This window comes from Bos indicus x Bos taurus, chromosome 8 (genome assembly GCF_003369695.1).
Source record: "Bos indicus x Bos taurus breed Angus x Brahman F1 hybrid chromosome 8, Bos_hybrid_MaternalHap_v2.0, whole genome shotgun sequence".
Classification (NCBI taxonomy): Eukaryota; Metazoa; Chordata; class Mammalia; order Artiodactyla; family Bovidae; genus Bos; species Bos indicus x Bos taurus.
This window is the reverse complement of record NC_040083.1, coordinates 30,838,831-30,862,157: the sequence shown is the minus strand read 5'-3', so window position 1 is coordinate 30,862,157 and position 23,327 is coordinate 30,838,831. Positions and strand designations below refer to the sequence as shown.

Sequence of the window (23,327 nt, the reverse complement as noted above, 5' to 3'; positions counted from 1 at the left end):
TGAATAAAGCATGAATGGATTAGTGCAGTAAGTCATCAACAAGTTGCTGGTATTATATACTGGTGTGGTGTCAGCAGATTCCAGAAAGTACCCTGGGAAGATCACAGAAGAAAGAAGGCTATGATTTGAATAGACAGGCAGAATGGGGCTAGCTGGTAATGCTTTTTGATTTTCTTTAAGCATACTCTATATCTCACTGATAGTCACCTAAATGAGATATAAAATTTTATAGTAAAGTTTGATTTATTTTTTCATTGCACATAATTATCTATGCAAACTTAGCAAAAGCTTAAAGTTTAGATAATTACAAGAAAATGACAGGATGAAATCTGCTTCAATTGTAACAAATGTGTTTTCTATTTTTAATAAGACTTATGCAAGTGCTATTTTAGAGGGTGGCAATTTGACTATCGAATGGTTTTAAAAGGGGCACAAGCTTCAGAAATGATGATATGCACAGAATAGATATTTTTCTAAGCTTTCAATTACATCAAGTGGTTTTCGGTATTGCAATCATTTATATATTGCTGAATAAAATGTTTTGTTTACCACAAAAGAATGCCACTTAAATACTTTCATAAACAGGCTTTCTTTACTTTTTTCTCCCTGCAAAAAATAGCAACCAAACACAATCCTAAAAACAACAGATTCATGGAAATTTCAAGTGTTCTAATAAAGTTTTAAAGGGCTTGTAGAGGAGGTTAGAATAATAAAAAAGGAATTGGTAGCAACTATTTGGAAAAAAAAAAAAACTGTAATAGAAAAAAAACCTGCTTTTAGATCTACAAGAAAGGAATGTAGAACTAGAATTTGCTAGAAAACATATAGAAAGTGAGTATAATTCTCTTCTTAAATATTCAAGAAATTTCTGGATAAAATCATGTTGTTGATATTTAATCCATGACACTGTGTGACTTTAACTATTTGAGATAACATTACACTATAATAATTTTGAAATATTCTAGCTTTTTGCAGATCAAGAACAAAGATGGAATGAATGCTCTGTCTATGAATAAAGCTTTTGTTACCACCCTGAAAGCATAACTTGTGTCTAAAAAACTTATATAACTAGGTCAAGAATAGCGACTTCTCATTACAAATCTTATAACAATTATATGACATACCTTAAAACAATAATATTGAAAGGTTTTATAAGTTTTATTCATCCACCTTGCCCTCCAAAAGACACTAAGAAGCAAGTTGTTGAAAGGGAAAGATTAGAACTTATAACCCACCTAACAGAAGACCTTCAAAATAAGAAAAATATAGAATAAAACATTTTAGGTATTAGTAGCATATAATTCATTTAAATTTATTCATACTTCAAAACACTTATCCTCATAAAAGTGTTGCTTAGAAAAAAATGCAAAACATTAATCAATCTATCCTTCATTTGTGAGATAGTATTCCTATTCAATAAACTATTATTAGTGCTAAAACATTCTCTATTTGAATTTTGTTTCATTCTTTAGCAATAATACACTAACATTAATAAATCTAGTTTCTAAACAAACATCACTGTCATCCAAGTGATATAATCAATGACCTTCCCATTAACTTTTTATATCCTTACCCGAATTTCTGGCGTAGAAGCTGGGGATGAGGAAAGGGTGATGCCCAAAGAGGTAGGTGCTGTTGGTTCTTCAATGGCACCTCTTGCAATCATCAACTTCACTCTATTTCCACACTGTCTGAGGACTTGGGCTACCTGCTCACTGCTCATTCCTGCTAGATCTGTATCACCAATCTTTAGAATGTGGTCTCCACTGCATAATCGCCCATGCTAAATAAAAAGGAATTGGTTAGTCAGCTTGTTGTTATTATTATTAACTTCATCAGAGAAACTCTAAATGAGAGAATGGGAATAACAAAAAAGAGCCATACTGTGAATTCTTGGTACATTAAACATAGTGTAGTGCTAACCCTCTTTTGAAGCATCCTAACATCATTCAATGTGATATAAGTAACCAAAATATTTAAATAAATATTATTTAAATCAATAACTTATATGAGCTTTTCAATTTGATTTCTATACACTTGATGCAAGAAAGCACTTGCCCTTCTTTGAATTTTTTGAGAAAAATAAAAGAGAGAAAATGCCACTAGGTAAAGCTGAAACTCCAATACTTTGGCTACCTGATGTGAAGAACTGACTCATCTGAAAAGACCCTGATGCTGGGAAAGACTGAAGGCAGGAGAAGGGGACAACAGAGGATGAGATGGTTGGATGGCATCACCGACTCAATGGACATGAGTCTGAGTGAACCCCAGGAGTTGGTGATAGACAGGGAGGCCTGGCATGCTGCAGTCCATGGGGCCGCAAAGAGTTGGACACGACTGAGCAACTGAACTGAACTGAACTGAAAGATGAGGTATAACTCACTATACAAACATATATTACTCAAAATGCAGTGTGAACCACAAAAAAAGCTCTGAGTTAATATCACAACTTTCTGCCTTGCCATTTCAAAGATAAATATCCCTAAAGGACTCGCTTGCAGATGAAATCTTTGCAAGATGTAAATTCAGATAGACAAGGGAAGTGAACACCGATCTGGTAAGCCTCCATACAAGCACTGTCCACAAGAACATTCTGCAGTCATTAAAATGTTCTGCAGTGTCCAATATGGCAGCTACAAGCAACATACTGCTCTAGAGTAGAGATCCCCAACTCCAGGCTGTGAACCGGTACCTCCTATCATATCAGCAGCAGCGTTAGATTAGAAATAAACTGCACATAAATGTAATGCACTTAAATCATCCTGAAACCATCTGCGTCACCCCAGTCTGTGGAAAAACCGTCCTCCACGAAATGGTACCTGGTGTCAAAAAGGTTGGGGCCTGTTGTTCCAGAGCACTTGAAATATAGCTCATCTTATAGAAAAGCTGAGGTGGTAATATTATTTAATTTTAATAAATTCAAATTTGAACTTAAAAGTGGTATGTGGCAAGTACCTACAGTATTAGTGCAACTCTATACAGAAGAGAAAGCTTATTCATCACAAGTCTGTCAATTAGAGAGATTTCACTTGATACTGGCTAATACTTAAAAGTGAGAAAAGACACATGCTATTGAGTTACTCTCAATACCTCTACTAATAAGGTTGCCCATAAATTTGCCTTTTATTTACCAATATGAACAATATTTGATAACCCTGACTTCCTAAGTTCAAATACACATGCAAAAGCAAATAGCTTCATACACAAAACATTATTATCAAGGCAAAGAAGACACGAGAACTTGTCAAATTAAAATATAAATCACAATTAGTAACTATTTTCTCACATATATTCCAACAATTTTATATAGCATAAATGGCAATGGCTTAATGAACTACTCTAAGTAATAAAAAATAGGCTGTACTCTTGTTTTCCCCCTCAGTAATGAAATATTCTTTTTTCCACAATACCTTGTAGCTATAAATAGATAGATAGGCTTATAAAAATGACTTACAATCATAATAAAGAATATCTACCTTTAAAATGATCAAAATCACAACCTGGGCTTTCCTCTCTGATTTGAAAGTCTTAAGATCACTGGAACTGTAAATGAAAATCAAGGTCTCTTCTGAAATGCATTTCACCCCAAGTCAAAGAAAATAATTTTACAAACAAGCCCAGTGAAACAAAAGAATCCGACCTTATCTAAAGCCAAAGTCTCTTCTTTTTGACAGAAATATACAAGATGAAGCTGTATTATCATATAAAACATAAAGTAACTGCTGGAATAGCTTACCTGATCAGCTACACCTCCAGGCAGAATGGTCTTCACAATCACACCAGTTGCTTTTCCTCCTACGATGCCAAAGCCCAGACCAGAACCATCATTGACCAATTCAATGGTTTCCACATGCTGCCAGTGAACCTGAAAACAAAGCCCTCATGTGAATTTGAAAACTAAAATTTTATTGTAGTTGAGATTTCTATGAATATTATTTTGTGATTAGTATTAAATGAGTGAAACATAATAATGAGTTTTAACAGGGTCCCTTTTATTTAGTACACTTTTCTTTCAACAGGTTGTTACTACTGTTGATATAACCATTCTTTTTTTTTTTTAATTTTATTTTATTTTTAAACTTTACAAATTGTATTAGTTTTGCTTCTTGAAATTATCAATATATCATTACAGTGGCTCCATTTAACCAGTTAAAGATACAGACTGGCAAGATCCTTTGTAGAATTTAAAAAAAGATGATCAAAGAAAAAGAGAAAAAAAAATGTTAGCTGTTAAAAATTTCTTCTACATAAATCTTGTTGCATGAGATTTCAAGTTAAGTGAGAAAGTGTTAATCACTCAGTCGTGTCCAACTCTTTGCGACCCTATGGATTATAGCCCGCCAAGCTCCTCTGTCCAAGGAATTTCCCAGACAGAAACACTGGAGTGGGTAGCCATTCCCTTCTCCAGTGTATCTTCCTGACCCAGGGATTGAACCTAGGTCTCCTGCACTGTAGGGGGATTCTTTACTGTCTGAGCCACCTGGGATGCCCCCAAATAAAATGACCTGTTAAAGTCACTGATAGCTAACTCTAACAACTTAAAAAGTAAAGTCAAGATTTTATTTGTTTACAGATAGTCAATTTTTTAAGGGACTTTTTCCTTTTTTAGGAATGAATTCAAGTTAAAAAGCTACATAAATAAAGATAAAAGTTTTTGGAAGCCAGAAACTTAATCATAATTGCATAAAATATATTCTATGCACAGAAGGGAAAAAAGAACAAAAAGGCAAAAACTCAAGAATTACAAAGAATCTACAGGAATTGCAAACCTGTGCAAAACCTTAAAGAATTAGAAAAATATGTTCTGTTCCCCTTGAAAAACTTATGTACTCACCGGGTTAGAATGAGCTGAAATTGTGCTCGCCGCAGATGGAGAACGGGAAACTATGGGGCTGATAAGCTGAGGCAATGAGCCTCTGGCAATAACCAGCTGGACAGTATCTTTGGCTTTCTGCAGGATGCTGATGGCCTGCTGATGTGTAATTGTCTGATCAAGTGCCTGTCCATTAATAGCAAGGATTTGGTCAGTTTCCTTCAATCTTCCATCTCTAACAATGAAAAGGGGAATAAAAGAGAACTGATAGATCTCAAGAAAATGACCTCTTCTTTGGCATGCATTTTCAGGTTATTTTTAATTCTATTTTCTAATGTCCACACTACGTAAGTTTTTTCTTGCAATTGTACTCCTAACATATTTTTTCTCTATTTCTTTAATTTTGTTCTATGTGACATGCTGTTCACAAAACCTACCATGATATTCACTCCATGATTTATGTAAGTCCAATCATGATGCTATACACCTTAAACTTACATAGTGCTATATGTCAATTATATCTCAATAAAAATGGAAGGGAAAAATATATATGCTTTGGCCCCAGCTGACCTAACCTAGTCAACCACTCCCAGTCAACAGCCATCTTCTTTTTAGCTACTCATTCAACCTATACGTTGTATTTTAGTACTGCTATTATCTTCTACAGATGAATGCAAAGAAGGATATGTTTACTTTTTGCTTTGAGCATATTAATAAAATACAGCTCTTAGTTGTTGTTTTGAGCATGTTAATAAAATCCAGCTCATATTATCATAGACCACTTGAATGCTTTTCTATAATTTTTAAATTTAATCAAAAAGAGCCTGTTTAAAAACAACGGGAATAATGTCCTAGTCAAATTTCTGTTTCCTTACTAAAAAGTGATTAAGTCATGACTATATTTAAAAGTTACTCTGCTTTCAAAGGACTTTCTTGTTATTGTAGCAATGTTAATGATTTCTAAAAACTGTTTAATAACATTTTATATTGTTTTTAGGCATTTTTGTTTCTTGAAATTCTTCTAGGGTGAGCAGCCCCTTCTGAATGTGGTATCAAAAACAGGGAAGTCACAATGACAGTCTCACCTGTGGGCCACACTGCCCTCCTGGATCTCCTGCACAAATATACCCAGCTCTCCCCGGTTTTCACTCCTCAGTCCCACCACACTGAACCCAAGGCCTCCACATGGAGGTTTGAGGAGGTCAAAAACTTCTATCTGGCGACCCTATCCAGAAAAAGAAGCAAGGAATATAATTACATGCCAGCCACTGCAGTCATAGTCTTATTAGTGGCATTAATCTGTTTAAATTTTTTTTAATTTTTTCTAAGATAACCTTCATTTAGAAAAATCCCTGAAGCACTTAAACTTACATGAAATCTGCATCTTTTTCATTCTAATTTTTTCAATGTTAAAAATGTCTTCATAAATAAGAATATATATCATAGTATAATATACATTTAAGATATACTTTACATTGTTGTTCAGTAAAATGTTCAGGTTTCCCTGGTGGCTCAGAGGTTAAAGCGTCTACCTGGAATGTGGGAGACCTGGGTTCGATCCCTGGGTCGGGAAGATCCCCTAGAGAAGGAAATGGCAACCCACTCCAGTATTCTTGCCTGGAGAATCCCATGGAGGGAGGAGCCTAGTAGGCTATAGTCCATGGGGTCGCAAAGAGTCGGACACAACTGAACAACTTCACTTTCACTTTCAGTAAAATGTAATAAAATTTATAAAAGAATATAAAACAAAATATATCGTTGCCATATTGTCTATTATAATAATATATTTAAAGTATATATTTAACATATGCAATATAAATATGCAAGTATTCTTCAAATTATCCAGGACACATTCTATCATAACTAACAGGAACAAATGCTCTTACCTGGGCCATATTTTTGATCAGTTGATCAAATTCATCACAAGCAGGTTTCCCATTGATATGTGCAGTACCGAATCCTGTAAGAACTTCCAGATTTCCATTATTTGGGGATGATAAAAATGATTCATTTTGTAGAGTAGGAATTACACCTGGGCTGAGATGAGGAATGTGACCATACTCGACATTTGAAATTGTTGAAGTTGCAAAGTTTACCTAAGAGTAATAAGGAGATTATTAATAATTTTGATATTCCAGAAGCTACCTCATAGAAATCATCCCAAGAGGGGTAATAATGAAGCACTATGAAATTTCAAAATGTCCATACTGTTTTATTCAGCAACTCTATTTCAAGAAGAAAAATTAGAAAAACGCACAAAGATGTACATGCAAGGATGTTCAATGAAGCACAATTTCTAGGTGGAAAAAGTTTTAAACACTAATTATATGGAAAAAATTAGCATTCAATGTCAAGGTACTCGTTTAAACACACAAAAACACATACATCTATACATAAGGTTCTTAAGTGAAAAAGCCTTGTTAATGAACAATAACTAAAGTATAGTTCAATGTACATTCAAAAAATTATTAAACACCTGGAACAATATATACTAAATAACCAATACAGCAATAGTTGTCTCCAAGATATGGCAATCCAGGGAGACATAGTTGTCCCCAAGATATGGGAATCCAGGGAGACATTTACTTACTATATTACTCGAATTTTCATAACAACTTATGCAGTAAAGAATTTGGTCTTTCCCAAAGAGAGGCCTGGCCTTTGTCTCCAGTTCAGAGAAGTAATTTCTAAATCCTTGGAATGTTTCCAGATGACAGAAGTGTCTCTGTTGTTCACAGTGGGCCCCAAGGCCACATGATATCCACTCAAACTCTGAAACTAAGTCATCTCACATGGGCAATTAATCATACATATGAAATAATGTCCCAATAAATACTGTGTACACCAAGCTCATGTGAGCTTCCTGAGTTGGCAATACTCCATATGAACTGTCACACACACAAATTTGGGAAGAGAATACTTCCTGAGGAACAGAAGCGTCACATCAGGAATGCTCCCAGACTCGGTGCTGTGCATCTCATTCTTATGCTAATTATTTACCTGTATCCTTCCCTATAACAGACCATAATCATGAGTTGAACAGCTTTTAGTAAGTTCAATAGGTCCTTCTAATGAATTACTGAACCTGAGGGTGGTTTGCGGAACCTCCTCAACATACATGGTTGGTATCAGAAGTGAGAGTGGTCCTGTGTGGACTCTTCCTACCAACTCTGTATTTGGAGCTTAACTCATTGCTGTTTATGTCTCAAGTTTGGGCAGAGCTGCCATTCTGAAGGACAGTGCCCGTAAACTTCACAGTATGGCTAGCTCCAGGTACAATAACATTAGTAAACAACAACAAAAAAGATCATTCCATTTTGGAAAAATATTCTAGTTACTTGCATGTGCCTGTTATACAGACCTAAATAATCTAATAATATAGACACCATATTAAAAAGCAGAGACATTACTTTGCCAACAAAGGTCCATCTAGTCAAGGCTATGGTTTTTCCAGTAGTCATGTATGGATGTGACAGCTGGACTATGAAGAAAACTGAGTGCCGAAGAATTTATGATTTTGAACTGTGGTGTTGGAGAAGACTCTTGAGAGTCCCTTGGACTGCAAGGAGATCCAACCAGTTCATCCTAAAAGAGATCAGTCCTGGATGTTCACTGGAAGAACTGATGCTAAAGCTGAAACTCCAATACTTTGGCCACCTGATGTGAAAAGCTGACTCATTTGAAAAGACCCGGATGCTGGAAAAGATTGAGGGCAGGAGGAGAAGGGGATGACAGAGGATGAGATGGCTGGATGGCATCACTGACTTGATGGACATGGGTTTGAGTGGACTCCAGGAGTTGGTGATGGACAGGGAGGCCTGGCATGCTGCGGTTCATGGGGTCTCAAAGAGTCGGGCACGACTGAGCAACTGAACTGAACTGAATATATTATCAAACAATATTATACTAAATATTAATATATCCATAAAATTAAATGATAATATTAACATATTAATACTAAATAATAATAAATATAAACAATAATAATTTTCATTAAGGTAAATAATCATTCAACTAGTGCAAACAATCAGACCTAGTTTTATATAAAGTATATGGAATATAACTTTTTTTTATAATTAATCAGAAGACTATATCAATGATATAGTCTTCTGATTTTTGGATCACTCTCTAAACTCATCAGCACTCTGTCCTTCACACACAGAGCTTCAGCTATAACTGATCGCTGTTCCTCAAACCACTAAGCTGCTCTCTCTAGCCATCAAGGCTACACATCTTTCCCCCAATAATCTACATGCTTACATCTTTACTTCATCCAAGTGCACTCAACATCATCACCTCAGAGAAGGCTCCCCGACAGTGCATCCCAGAATTACGCTCCATGAGCTGACTCTGCCCTGTTTTCTTCATGGTGCTTATTATCACCTACATGTTCTCTGTTGTTAAGTAGCTTCCATCCCAATCTGTAGAGACAGACTAGAACATAGAATACTGCAGTGGATCAATAAAACCTGATTATTTTATTCTCTGCAGCAGCTGCTGCTGCTGCTAAGTCGCTTCAGTCGTGTCTGACTCTGTGTGACCCCACAGATGGAAGCCCACCAGGCTCCCCCCGTCCCTGGGATTCTCCAGGCAAGAACACTGGAGTGGGTTGCCATTTCCTTCTCCAATGCATGAAAGTGAAAAGTGAAAGGGAAGTCGCTCAGTCGTGTCCGACTTTTAGCGACCCCATGGACTGCAGCCTACCAGGCTCCTCCATCCATGGAATTTTCCAGGCAAGAGTACTGGAGTGGGGTGCCATTGCCTTCTCCGATTTTATTCTCTACTGTATCCTCATTCTCTATGGTAGTGTCTTGCATGGAGCTGGCATTCAATATCCATTTGCAGAATAAATGTTTATTCAATTTCTTTTTTTTTTTCTAATTTTATTTTATTTTTAAACTTTACATAATTGTATTAGTTTTGCCAAATATCAAAATGAATCCGCCACAGTTTATTCAATTTTTAAGGATCTACTCCGATTTAATCTGCCCAACAAACCTCCAAGAATCACCATTTCCATTTTACACATGAGATGATTACACAAAGTCACACACTTAGTAAGTAGATTATGACCTATATCTTTTCCTGTCATCTTTGTATTATACACAAGGCAACAATCATTTAGATATCAATTTCTAGGAAGGAGACATTAGTAAATGGCTTCCACTAACAGAAGCAATCAAAATACTTCACAATATGTCACCAACTGATGCCTAAGAGTTTGTTACCTGTCGTGAAAAATAAAACAGGAAATTCAGTAAATCACCATAGTTACCAACAATCCACAATTATTTGGTTGGCTATCAATAAAGGCAAATGAAAAAGACATCAGTGTGTTCGAGGAAGAAGCTTCAGGGAATTCTTTCAAATGCTTCTTTTAAAATCTACAGCAGACATGATCAATTTTTTTTTTTTTCCCCCGAAAGGAAGCTTCTTACTCCAAACCTGATTTTTTTTTAAACCTGAGCATGACAACTTCAATAAAGTCTGCCAGGAGAAGATACACTGTACAGGTTGAAGCAGACAGGATCATGAAATCTGTGACAGGCTGAGGATCTCGCACACCAAGACCTAATGCCTATGGGATGTTTGCATAGGGAAAAAATAATTGGAGCTTTGCTACAGTGAGCTAGAATGAACAAGTCATGTTATAAGAACAAAGAGTCTATATGAAGTTAACTGCTGAAGAAGCGCTGAAACTATGTTAGACAAGGTGTGAAGGCATTCTAAGAGTGAAGTTATATATACATATTAAGCTATATGATACTGGATATTGACTGTCTTCTCCAAATTTGTTAAAGGCTTAACCAATGACAATGACTCCTCCTATCTCCATCCAGCCACTGAGGTCTATACAAATGTAAAAGCAAAGAGATCACATATGTAAAAACTATAATTTAATTATACCATACAAAAGACGTGTTTTTTAATTTGAAATTTTATTCCCATAGGGAAAAACACAAAGGCACAGCTATGACTCTGCTACAGCTTTATTAAAATGGTTTTCTGAAATAAAATCTCCTGGAAGGATAGGAGCAAATCTTCTCTGACGTGACTAGTCAGTTCACAGCAGACCCAGTACAGATGGTTAATAAAAAGACCTTGACTCCCATCTTGGTTTACACAATATAAAATAAGCAGAAGAAAACACAACTATCTGGTGATTTGATTATACAGATATACAATCTGTATTATTTAGGGAAGTTACTCGTAGATGAACAAGAGTCATTAAATAATTATGTTTTCAGTTTAGCTTCTGGCTATTTCAGTCTAAAAAGATCTTTCATGTTCTCACTAAATAAACATGTATTAATTTAATTAGGGATGTTTCATTAGTGCCAACACCTAAGATAAATTAAATGAAAATTAAGTAAGGTATTCAGTTAAAAACTTGTCAAATTCTTTGTGAATGGTAATATGAAATACCATCTCAGTATTTACGACAGGAAGAGGCTCTCTTACAAGCCACAGTCAGAACCAGCAAAAGGTTCACTTACTCTAAAAGGTCAGATAAGGCAAAAATCATTAACAAAGGACAATTATACAATTTAAGCACACTGTTTTAACGCAAAACACATGCACAGCCATTTACAAATACCTTAATGTATCTGAGGTCCCCATCTTCTTTCTTGTATAAATCACACTCATACAATATGATTTTTTTCAAATTTAGTCACTCTCTCTTTAAAAGGTGAAGCAAGTACATGGGCATGCGAGAAATAACTTTAATAAAGAACCTTTAATGAGATCTTTCTTCTTCACAGTTTTATCTAACACAACCAACTCACCAACAATTGTTTTATCATCTATGTAGTCTTTCAAAAGAATTTAAATAAGTTTTTAGAGAAAAATATCTCATCATATATTTTATACATGATAGAACCCTACAAATATAAAAATAATTATGACTGGCATAAGCAACTCTAAAATGACTTTTTTAATAAATCTATACTTACAGAACCAAACAGACTACTCTAAAATGACTTTTTTAATACATCTATACTTACGGAACCAAACAGACAAGAAAACACCTGAGTAAACAAGTGTTTAGTCCTCTGACCATCAGTCAATATATGTTACAGGAGAAAAAGACCGCATCTTTTCCACCTAGCAAACAACTAATTTTCAGGTGTACTAAGACAGCTGCATCTTCTATAACAGCATTCCAAGAAAACAAGAATTCTCTTTAGTTCTGAATACAATTAAGCTCACCCTCTGTAAATAACTATATCAGAATAACCCTTCCTCTGAGATTAATCAGAAAATGTGCATAAAAGCTGTAACAAAACAAAAAAAAACAAAAAACTTTAAAAGATCAAAAAGAAAGTGTCAGATCTGCTCTAGTCTATTCATTAGAAGTAAATCAGTAAGCCCAGCCCACACTCAAGAAGGTTATCATACAAGAGCACAATTACCAGAAACTACAGATTATCTGGTGTCCATCTTCCAGGCTGTCTACACAGTACATAATAGTAAAGCAGCTGAAAGCCAAGACAGAGGGAAGACCTTAAAAGCTACCGGAGCAAAAAGGGACCTTATCTTCAAAGAAGAATAAAGCTGACATCTGACTTAAAAATTTTAAAGAACTGACAACCCAACATTTTCAGAACAACTCCCCCACACACACTCACACACAAAGCATTGTCTCAGTTTGGGACAAAATAAATACCAAAATGAATTCTCTGGCAGAAAGAAAATGGCCTCTGATGGAATTTCCTGAATGCAGAAAACACTGAAAAGCACAGGAAGGGGTTTAAAATGTGAGTGAAACAACAGAAATTGGTTATGACACATAATCTAAAACTTGTGAAGTTTTAAATTCATGTAGAATTAAACTACATGAACAATTACACAAACTACAGGAGTAGGTTAAAGGGGTGGAAATATATTAAATTCCTTTTATTTTCCAGGAAGTAGTGCAAGTACTAAAGTAAAATCAAGTTAAGGATATGTATATCTGACAAAGAAGTCAGACCTAAAATACATAAAGAAAATCCAAAACTCAAAAGTTTAAGAAATTCAATTAAAAATGAACAAAAGACACAGACATTGAACCAAAGAGGACACAGAGATGACAAGCAAGAACATAAAGGTGTTCAGCATCTGATCCATTAAAGAAATGCAGATTACAAGCACAATGAGGTATCACTCTATACCTGAAAGAATAACTAAATAAAAACAAGTAATGGCAATGGCACACCCGGATCAGGATGTGGAGAAATGTAAAGACTGTAAAACAGTAGAGTGCCTTTGGAAAACAGTTTGGCTGTTTCTGAAACATACAGTATATTTACCATATGACCCAGTAATGGCACTCCTGCTATAGAGAAATGAAAAACAAGAAAATCTATGTCCACAAAAAACATGTACAAAATTGCTCACAGTACCTTCATTGATAAGAGTAAAATACTGGAAACAAAGTATCCCCCAGTAAGTACATTCATAGCCAGAATAATTCTAAGCAACAAAAAGAAACAAAATATTAAAATGCACAATAACTTGGAGGGATCATGTTGAGTGAAAAAAGATAATATCAAACAGTCACATAATTATTAAACTTTTAATATTCTTTAAAAACTATATACATATACACCATTCTAGGGTCAGGAATGGTGTGGAATATATGGCTGGATACAAAAGGTAGCATAAGGGAGATCTTTGTGGTGCTAGATAGATCAGTACTTAGATGGTGTGTAGTTACACAAATCTACACGAGTAGAAAAATAACACAAATTTGAAAAATTAACACACATTTTATCAATACCAGTTTTGTGACATGATGCTTTACTAAGATTGGAACCACTGGAAGAAACTTGATGAAGCACACATACCATACATACTGAAAATTTTCTGTGAATACATAATTAACTCAAAATAACTTTTTAGGGTTAACTGAAATAGGTCAGGGATACTATATCTTTAAGCTAATCAATAAAAGAATAATAAAATTAAGTATAAATAACATGCTAATACAGGAAGAAGATGATATTAAAAACTTAACTAATACAAAACAGGCATAAAAGAATATGAAAACAAAAATGTCAAATTTATAAATAATTAAATATGAAGGAGTTAAATACCCAAAAGACTAAAATTGTCAGATTGGATAACACAGTAAAAATCAAATGCATACTGATTACCAAAGATATAAATTAATAATAAATAAGAGATATAGTAAAGATGAAGTAGGAAGAAGGGAAAAAAATACATCACACTTCAATTAACCAACAGAAGTCTAGTACAACAGAACTAATATCAGACAAGTAGATGTCAAGAAACACTACTGGACACAAAAATGGACAATCCCTAGAGACAAAGGGTCAATTCAACAAACAAGTTAAGAAACAATCTTGGCAATCTAAAAAGATAATCTCAAAAAGATAGGGCATTCCCCCTAAGATCAGGCACAAGACAAGGATGTCCCCATCTCACCACTATTATTCAACACAGTTTTGGAAGTCCTAGCTACAGCAATCAAGTGAAGAAACACAAATAAAAGGAATCCAGAGCAGAGAGGAAGAAGTAAGGCTCTCACTGTTTGCAGATGACATGATACTATACCAAGAAAACCCTAAAGATACTATCAGAAAATTATAGAGCTAACCAGTGAATATAGCAAAGTGCAGCTCACTTGAGTTGCTCAGTTGTATCTGACTCTGTGACTCCATGGACTGCAGCACGTCAGGCCTCCTTGTTCATCATCAATTCCTGGAGTTCACTCAAACTCACGTCCACTGAGTGGGTGATGCCATCCAGCCATCTCATCCTCGGTCGTCTCCTTCTTCTGCCTTCAATATTTCCCAGCATCAGGGTTTTTTCAAATGAGTCAATTCTTCATATCAGGTAGCGAAATTACTGGAGTTTTAGCATCAGCGTCAGTCCTTCCAATGACTGTTAAGGACTGATTTCCTTTAGGACGGACTGACTGGATCTCCTTGCACTCCAAGGGACTCCCAAGAGTCTTCTCCAACACCACAGTTCAAAAGCATCAATTCTCCAAGTGCTCAGCTTTCTTTATAGCTCAAATCCATACATGACCACTGGAAAAATTATAGCTTTGACTAGATGGACCTTTGTTGGCAAAGTAATGTCTCTGTTTTTTAATATGCTGCCTAGGTTGGTCATAACTTTTCTTCCAAGGCGCAACCATCTTTTAATTTCATGGCTGCAGTCACCATCTGCAGTAATTTTGGAGCCCAAAAAATGAACTGTCACTGTTTCCATTGTTCCTCATCTATTTGACAGGAAGTGATGGAACCAGATGCCATGATCTTAGTTTTCTGAATATTGAGCTTTAAGCCAACTTTTTCAATCTCCTCTTTCACTTTCTTGAAGAGGCTCTTTAGTTTTTCCTCACTTTCTGCCATAAGGGTGGTATAATCTACATATCTGAGGATAATGATAGTTCTCCCGGCAATCTTGATTCCAGCTTGTGCTTCTTCCAGCTGAGTGTTTCTCATGATGTACTGCATATAAGTTAAATAAGCAGGGGACAATATAGCCTTGACATACTCCTTTTCCTTTTGGAACCAGTCTGTTGTTCCATGTCCAGTTCTAACCGTTGCTTCCTGACCTGCATACAGGTTTCTCAAGAGGCAGGTCAGGTGGTCTGGTATTCCCATCTCTTTCAGAATTTACCACAGTTTATTGCGATCCACATAGTCAAAGACTTTGGCATAGTCAACAAAGCAGAAATAGATGTTTTTCTGGAATTCTCTTTGCTTTTTTGATGATCCAGTGGATGCTGGCAATTTGATCTCTGGTTCCTCTGCCTTTTCTAAAACCAGCTTAAACATCTGAAGTTCACGGTTCACGTATTGCTGAAGCCTGGCTTGGAGAATTTTGAGCATTACTTTACTAGTGTGTGAGATGAGTGCAACTGTGTGGTAGTTTGCGCATTCTCTGGCATTGCCTTTCTTAGAGACTGGAATGAAAAACTGACCTTCCACTCATGTGGCCACTGCTGAGTTTTCCAAATTTGCTCGCATACTGAGTGCAGCACTTTCAGAGCATCATCTTTTAGGATTTGAAATAGCTCAACTAGAATTCCATCACCTCCACTATCTTGTTTGTACTGACGCTTCCTAAGGCCCACTTGACTTCACATTCCAGGATGTTTGGCTCTAGGTGAGTGATCACACCATCGTGATTATCTGGGCTGTGAACATCTTTTCTGCACAGTTCTTCTGTGTATTCTTGCCACCTCTTCTTAATATCTTCTGCTTTTGTTTGGTCCACACCATTTCAGTCATTTATTCAGCCCATCTTTACATGAAATATTCCCTTGGTATCTCTAATTTTCTTGAAGAGATCTCTAGTCTTTCCCGTTCTGTTGTTTTCCTCTATTTCTTTGCATTGATCGCTGAGGAAGGCTTTCTTATCTCTCCTTGCTATTCTTTGGAACTCTGCATTCAGATGCTTATATCTTTCCTTTTCTCCTTTGCTTTTTGCTTCTCTTCTTTTCACAGCTATTTGTAAGGCCTCCTTAGATAGCCATTTTGCCTTTTTGCATTTCTTTTTCTTGGAGATGGTCTTGATCCCTGTCTCCTGTACAATGTCACAAACCTCCATCCATAGTTCATCAGGTACTCTGTCTATCAGATCTAGGCCCTTAAATCTATTTCTCACTTCCACTGTATCATCATAAGGGATTTGATTTCGGTCGTACCTCAGTGGTTTAGTGATTTTCTCCACTTTCTTTAATTTCAGTCTGAATTTGGCAATACGGAGTTCATGGTCTGAGTCATAGTCCGCTCCCAGTCTTGTTTCTGCTGACTGTATAGAGCTTCTCCATCTTTGGCTGCAAAGAATATAATCAATCTGATTTCAGTGTTGGCCATCTTGTGTGTCCTTGTGTTGCTGGAAGAGGGTGTTTGCTATGACCAGTGTGTTCTCTTGGCAAAACACTATTAGCCTTTCCCTGTTTCATTCTGTACTCCAAGGCCAAATTTGCCTGTTATTCCAGGTGTTTCTTGACTTCCTACTTTTGCATTCCAGTCCCCTATAATGAAAAGGACATCTTTTTTGGGTGTTAGTTCTAAAAGGTCTTGTAGGTCTTCATAGAACAGTTCAACTTCAGCTTCTTCAGCATTACTGGTCAGGGCATAGACTTGGATTACCGTGATATTGAACAGTTTGCCTTGGAAACAAACAGAGATCACTCTGTCATTTTTGAGATTACATCCAAGTACTGCATTTCGGACTCTTTGTTGACTATGATGGCTACTCTATTTCTTCTAAGGGATTCCTGCCCACTGTAGTAGATATAATGGTCATCTCAGTTAAATTCACCCATTCCAGTCCATTTTAGTTCACTGATTCCTAGAATGTCGACATTCACTCTTACCATCTCCTGTTTGACCACTTCCAATTTGCCTTGATTCATGAACCTAACATTCCAGGTTCCTATGCAATATTGCTCTTTACAGCATCAAACCTTGTTTCTATCACCAGTCACATCCACAACTGGGTATATTTTTTGTTTTGGCTCCATCCCTTCATTCTTTCTGGAGTTATTTCTCCACTGATCTCCAATAGCATATTGGGCACCTACCAACCTGGGGAGTTCATCTTTCAGTGTCCTATCTTTTTGCCTTTTCATACTGTTCATGGGGTTGTCAAGGCAAGAATACTGAAGTGGTTTGCCATTCCCTTCTCCAGTGGACCACATTCTGTCAGACCTCTCCACCATGACCCGCCCATCTTGCGTGGCCCCACACACCATGGCTTAGTTTCACTGAGTTAGACAGGGCTCTGGTCCATGTGATCATATTGGCTAGTTTTCTGTGATTGTGGTTTCAGTCTGTCTGTCTCAGGGAACTCAAACAGGGTATCTGTATCAACCTAGAGGGATGGGATGGGGAGGGAGATGGGATGGAGGGTCAAGAAGGAAGGGATATATGTACACCTATGGCTGAGTCGTCAAGATGTTTGACAGAAAACAACAAAATTCTGTAAACCAATTATCCTTCAATTAAAAGATAAATTAATTTTTTAAAAAACAGGGCAAATGAGAAATAGATAAATCCACAATCATAATTAGAATTTATAACATGTCTCTCTCAGACGTGACAGAATGAAAAAAAGATCAATAAGGAAACATTCTAAATAATGTTGACCTAATTAACATACATAGAACAGTGAGCTCAACAATTGCTGAATGTTAAATTCCTTCCAAATGTAAAAGAAATGGTTATCAAAGTAGACTACGGGCAGTTCACAAAGCAAGTGTCAACAAACCTCAAATAGAGACCTCGGAATACAGTAAAGTAAGCTAGAAACCAATAACAGAAAGGTAACATGAAAACCAAAGCATGTCAATTAAGCAATACATTCTAAGTAAACCATGGATAAAAGAAACTATATTAAAAATTAAACATTTTAATTAAATGATAAGATAAAACAAATCAAAATTATGGGATGCAGCTAACACAATGCTTAGATTCAGACTTAAATGAATATATTTAGAAAAATGAAAGCATAAAATGCGATGAGCTAAGCATATTGTAAAAAAGCTAAAAGAGAACATGCAAAACCCAAAAAAGGAAGAAAATAACATAGGTTAGGCCAGAATTGAGGAAATTTTTTTAAAAATACAAAGAAAATTCAAGAAAGGCAAAAGTTGGTCTTTTGAAAGAAATGGATTAATAAAATAGATAAATCTCCAGCAAAGTTTTATAAATTGGACATTATACATTTTTTAAATGTCTGGTCATCAAAAGATATAATTATGGGAGTCAAAAGGCAAAACACAAAGCAGAAAAAGACAGGTGTGATACGTATGTTCAACAAAAAAGTTGTATTCAGAATATATTAAAAAAAATAACCTTGTCAGTCAATAAGAGAAGGACTGACAATGTCTATAGATGGGGAAACAGTGTCAGACTTTATATTTTTGGGCTCGAAAAACCACTGCAGATGGTGATTGCAGCCATGAAATTAAAAGACACTTACTCCTTGGAAGTAAAGTTATGACCAATCTACATAGTATATTTAAAAGCAAAGACGTTACTTCGCAAACAAAAGTCTGTCTTGTCAAGGCTATGGTTTTTCCAGTGGTCATGTATGGAAGTGAGAGTTGGACTGTGAAGAAAGCTGAGTCCCGAAGAATTGATGCTTTTGAACTGTGGTGTTGGAGAAGACTCTTGAGAGTCCTTTGGACTGCAAGGAGATCCAACCAGTCCATCCTAAAGGAGACCAGTCCTGGGTGTTCATTGGAAGGACTGATGCTGAAGGTGAAACTCCAATACTTTGGCCACCCCATGCAAAGAGCTGACTCATTGGAAAAGACCCTAATGCTGGAAAAGATTGGGGGCAGGAGGAGAAGGGGACGACAGAGGATGAGATGGCTGGATGGCATCACTGACTGGATGGACATGGGTTGGGGTAGACTCCAGGAGTTGGTGATGGACAGGGAGGCCTGGCATGCTACAATTCATGGGGTCACAAAGAGTCGGACACGACTGAGCGACTGAACTGAACTGAACTGACAAAACAGAAAAGTGGACAAAAGACATAGAAATTCCACGAAAGAGGATTTCTAAATGTCCAACAAACATGCAAAAAGGTATTCAACATTATTGAGAAATGCAAATTAAATCAATAATGTGATACTACAAGTACCCTAGAGTAGTTAATGGGGGGAGGGGGAAGAATACTAAAGCTGGCAGTAGCAAGTAAAGGCAATGATATGGACGAGGATTTTCATACATTATAAGGAGAGATTGACAACTGATTTGGGAAACAGCTAGACAGAATATACAAATGCTGAATATATACCTTAAGACCCAGAAATTTCACTCCTGAGAAATGCAGACTTGTGAACATCAAAAGATACATGTTAGAACATTTATGGAAGTTTTATTTATAATACAGTCAAACACTGGGAGGGGGTAGGCAAAATTATAGTCAACAGTCCCTGATAGCTCAGTTGGTAAAAGAATCCATCTACAATGCAAGAGACCCCAGCTTGATTCCTGGGTCAGAAAGATCCACTGGAGAAGGGATAGACTACCCACTCCAGTGTTGTTGGGCTTCCCTTGTGGCTCAGCTGGTAAAGAATCTGCTTACAATGTGGGAGATCTGGGTTCAATCCATGGGTTGGGAAGATCCCCTGCAGAGGGGAAAGGCTACCCACTCCAGTATTCTGGCCTGGAGAATTCCATGGACTCTATAGTCCATAGTGTCACAAAGAGTCGGACACGACTAAGCAACTTTCACTTTCACTTTCTTTCACAGTCAACAGAAGAAAGGAAAAATATATTCCAGTGTACTCATGCAATGAAAAATGAAAGACAGCTACAAAGAACAAGATAATGAATCTCATAGACACTAAGCGAAGACAAAGAAGCCATGTACAAAAGTATATATACTCAGACTCTAATATATAAAATTCAAATACTTATCTATGGGATGGAAGTCAAAACAGTGTATGATCTGACTTACATGTGGAATCTAAAAAAGCCAAACTCATAGAAACAAAGAGTAGACCGGTGGTTACTAGGGACCGCAGGGTATGGGAAATGGGGAAATGTTGGTCAAAAGGGCACAAACTTTCAGGTAAGAAATGAATAAATTCTAGGATCTAACGTACAGCAATGATGGCTACAGTTAATAATCTGTATTATATACTTGAAAGCTAATAAGACAGTCGATTTTTAAAGTTTTCAGCACATACACATATAAATGGTTAATTATGTGAAGGGACAGATGTATTAACTGGCCTTACTGTTGATAATCATTTTGCAATGTATACATGTATCAAATATCTCAAATATCACGTTGTACATCTTAAACTTATACAACAATATATGTCAGTCAGTCGGTTCAGTCACTCAGTCGTGTCCGACCCCATGAATCGCAGCACGCCAGGCCTCCGTGTCCATCACCAACTCCCGGAGTTCACTCAGACTCATGTCCATCAAGTCAGTGATGCCATCCAGCCATCTCATCCTCTGTCGTCCCCTTCTCCTCCTGCCCTCAATCCCTCCCAGCATCAGAATATATGTCAACATAACTCAAATCATCTGGAAAAAATAAGTGATTCCTTTGGGATTGTTAGGACTGACTGCAGGAACAGAGAGTATTATAGAGTGCTGGTAATTTTCTACACTGTGATTTATGGAAAGGGTCATACTTCTACATTCAATTTGTGAAAAATCCTTGAGCTATGCAATTTTCCTTTAATTGTACTGAATATGTTCTTGCTTAATATTTTTAAGTTTACAAGTAAGTTTTACAATCAGAGCAGAGAACCTGGGGGTGCCCCAATGAACGATACATTTCAATGATAAACAACAAAAAAAGAAGTGTGAATGATACACACTTCTCCTAAATGGGGGGGGTTAGGAATAACCTCTATGTATCGAGCTAAATCTTTTCTGACAGAAACTGAAAGTTCAGTTATCTAAAATTCACCATAAACAAAGGAAAATGAAGAAATGGATCTGAAGATGAAGTTTAGCCTATTACTGTGATAGATTACCTTCCACAGGCTTGATATAGATTCAAGAGGCTAATTCCCATTCCCAAAATAAATTTTTACAAGTGCTCAAGTCAAGATGAATCCTCAGCAAACATGTCTTAACTGCTGAAGCACATCTAAATTTGTTCCTTAAAGGTTATAAATTTTTAACACTCGTATCATTTAATTGCACATCAAATTAGAAGAAAAACAATCATTACACTATCTTATACTTTTATACTAAGGTATTTGACCCACCCTACTACAAGGCTGATATACTTGTAAGATTTTTAAATTATAAACTGCTTTTTATTATGTTTTCAATAATAAATATACTATTCTTCAAAATAAACATCATTCCAAAAATAGTCAAAAAGATTAACAGAAAATTTTCAAATAAATTCATTTAACTAAAACAGCTTCAAAATGCTGAATACTGACTTCTTACTTTTTATCTATCCCTTTTAGGCTGTTAACTGAAAAGAAGTTAACATTACTAGCTCTATTTAATGGCAAACATAAATCTTTCCAGAAATACTTGTGTAATTGTCTATGAACATGATTGCTTAGGATCAAACTGAATTTCCCAAAGCATTACTATATAAATCATCCAAACCTAATTTGTGGTCCTGTTATTTTGACTTAATCTGAATTCATAGTACAACAATGAGAATAAAATCACCCAAACACTTATATACATTTGATAAATATTATATTTCTATCATTTACAAGCTAAAATATATTATTTAAATTAAGTAAGAAAAATGACTACTGCTTTTACAACCCCAGTTTTAGTTAGATTTTAAACAAATTTATAAATATATATTGCTAGTTCAATTCTCCAATTTTCTGTTTGTTACTCCTCAACATAGTGAAAAATAAGAAGCAAGGCTCACTCTGAGGATTTTGCCATAACAGGTGCACCTCACAGAACTGTGGACTTTTTTTTTTTTTTTTTTGTATTCCACACCTTGTCTTTTCTTCATGCAGAGCAAGAAAAGTGCTTATTTTCTTGTGAATTTACAAAAATGCTGTAAAACACTCTCTGGAACTGATCCCAAATATGAACTGCAAAGAGGGATAGAATCCTGATAGTATTCAATGAAATACAGCACCTAAAATGGCAGAATAGGAAAAAAATTTTATACATAATAAAGCTCTATTTCAAGTTTGGAACCAAGAGAGGGGAGGTCTCCTTTTCCATAAATCTTTCAGAGAAATACTGAGTAGAGCACAACTCTGATGCATTATTGAACAGGCAAACCCTAGCACAGTAATTGATGGTGGCACTCTGATTTAATGATCCTTATTTTTAAAGCTAATTAAAGAAATTGAATTGCATGTTCAAAGCAGATTTGCTTAATGTGACGAGACTATTTTGGACATAAAGTAGCTCACAGTTCCTGAACTAAACAAGTTACAAAATGGAGCAGCGAGTTTTAAGGAAGGGAAGGGGCTTGCGGCGAGTGGGGCTTTAAGACAAAACAGTGTATAATTTTACATTTTCTATGAGACCTTCCTTTCTTTCATTGGAATACTTATTCAGCACCTGAAATGTTCAAGACATTCGGCTCTAGGGGATGGGACAGTAATAAAAGAGGTGTCTGTGGAAGGCTGTGAAAAAAAAGGGCAACAAATCATTTTCAGCTCCTCTTCGCAAGAACAAGTCTATTCCCCTACCACAGAATCACATACAAAAGTCCTTTTTTGTGTGTGTGTGATTCAAAAGTAAATCAGTAGTAAAGTAGTAGTAGTAAAAACTATTAATTTTATTCAATATTGACTCTTAAAAGTATGTCTTTTAAAATTCTGTGATTCAAAGTGGTAAGTAAATATGAAGTACTTCTCATATATTAAAAATACAATCGTCACAAGAAAAGCACTATTGTTTGAGTTGCAAGCTAAACTAGGTTATTTTTTTCATCGGCACTGTATTACGTGAAAAATGACTTAAATCCAAAAACTGATTATACAGACTTTGGTATATGGCAGACACTTTCTCAAAAATAAAGTATGCCTGACACTTCAAAGAAAACAACTGACAGTAATTGT

General features: G+C 35.9%; 1 protein-coding gene across 12 annotated transcripts in view; it reads right to left on the bottom strand.

Annotated features, from left to right (window-relative positions):
• The window catches only part of MPDZ (multiple PDZ domain crumbs cell polarity complex component), a 175,244-nt gene that overhangs the window by 114,396 nt on the left and 37,521 nt on the right, over positions 1 to 23,327 (bottom strand). For 11 of the 12 annotated variants that reach the window (XM_027549240.1, XM_027549242.1, XM_027549247.1 and 8 more), the window contains exons 4-8: positions 6,700 to 6,909; positions 5,899 to 6,038; positions 4,835 to 5,048; positions 3,737 to 3,865; positions 1,574 to 1,783 (exon numbers count right to left, since the gene is read on the bottom strand). In XM_027549240.1, the coding sequence (XP_027405041.1) occupies positions 1,574 to 1,783; positions 3,737 to 3,865; positions 4,835 to 5,048; positions 5,899 to 6,038; positions 6,700 to 6,909 (903 nt within the window). The remainder of the gene's footprint in view (positions 1 to 1,573; positions 1,784 to 3,736; positions 3,866 to 4,834; positions 5,049 to 5,898; positions 6,039 to 6,699; positions 6,910 to 23,327) is intronic. The other variant, XM_027549251.1, reaches the window with a different exon arrangement.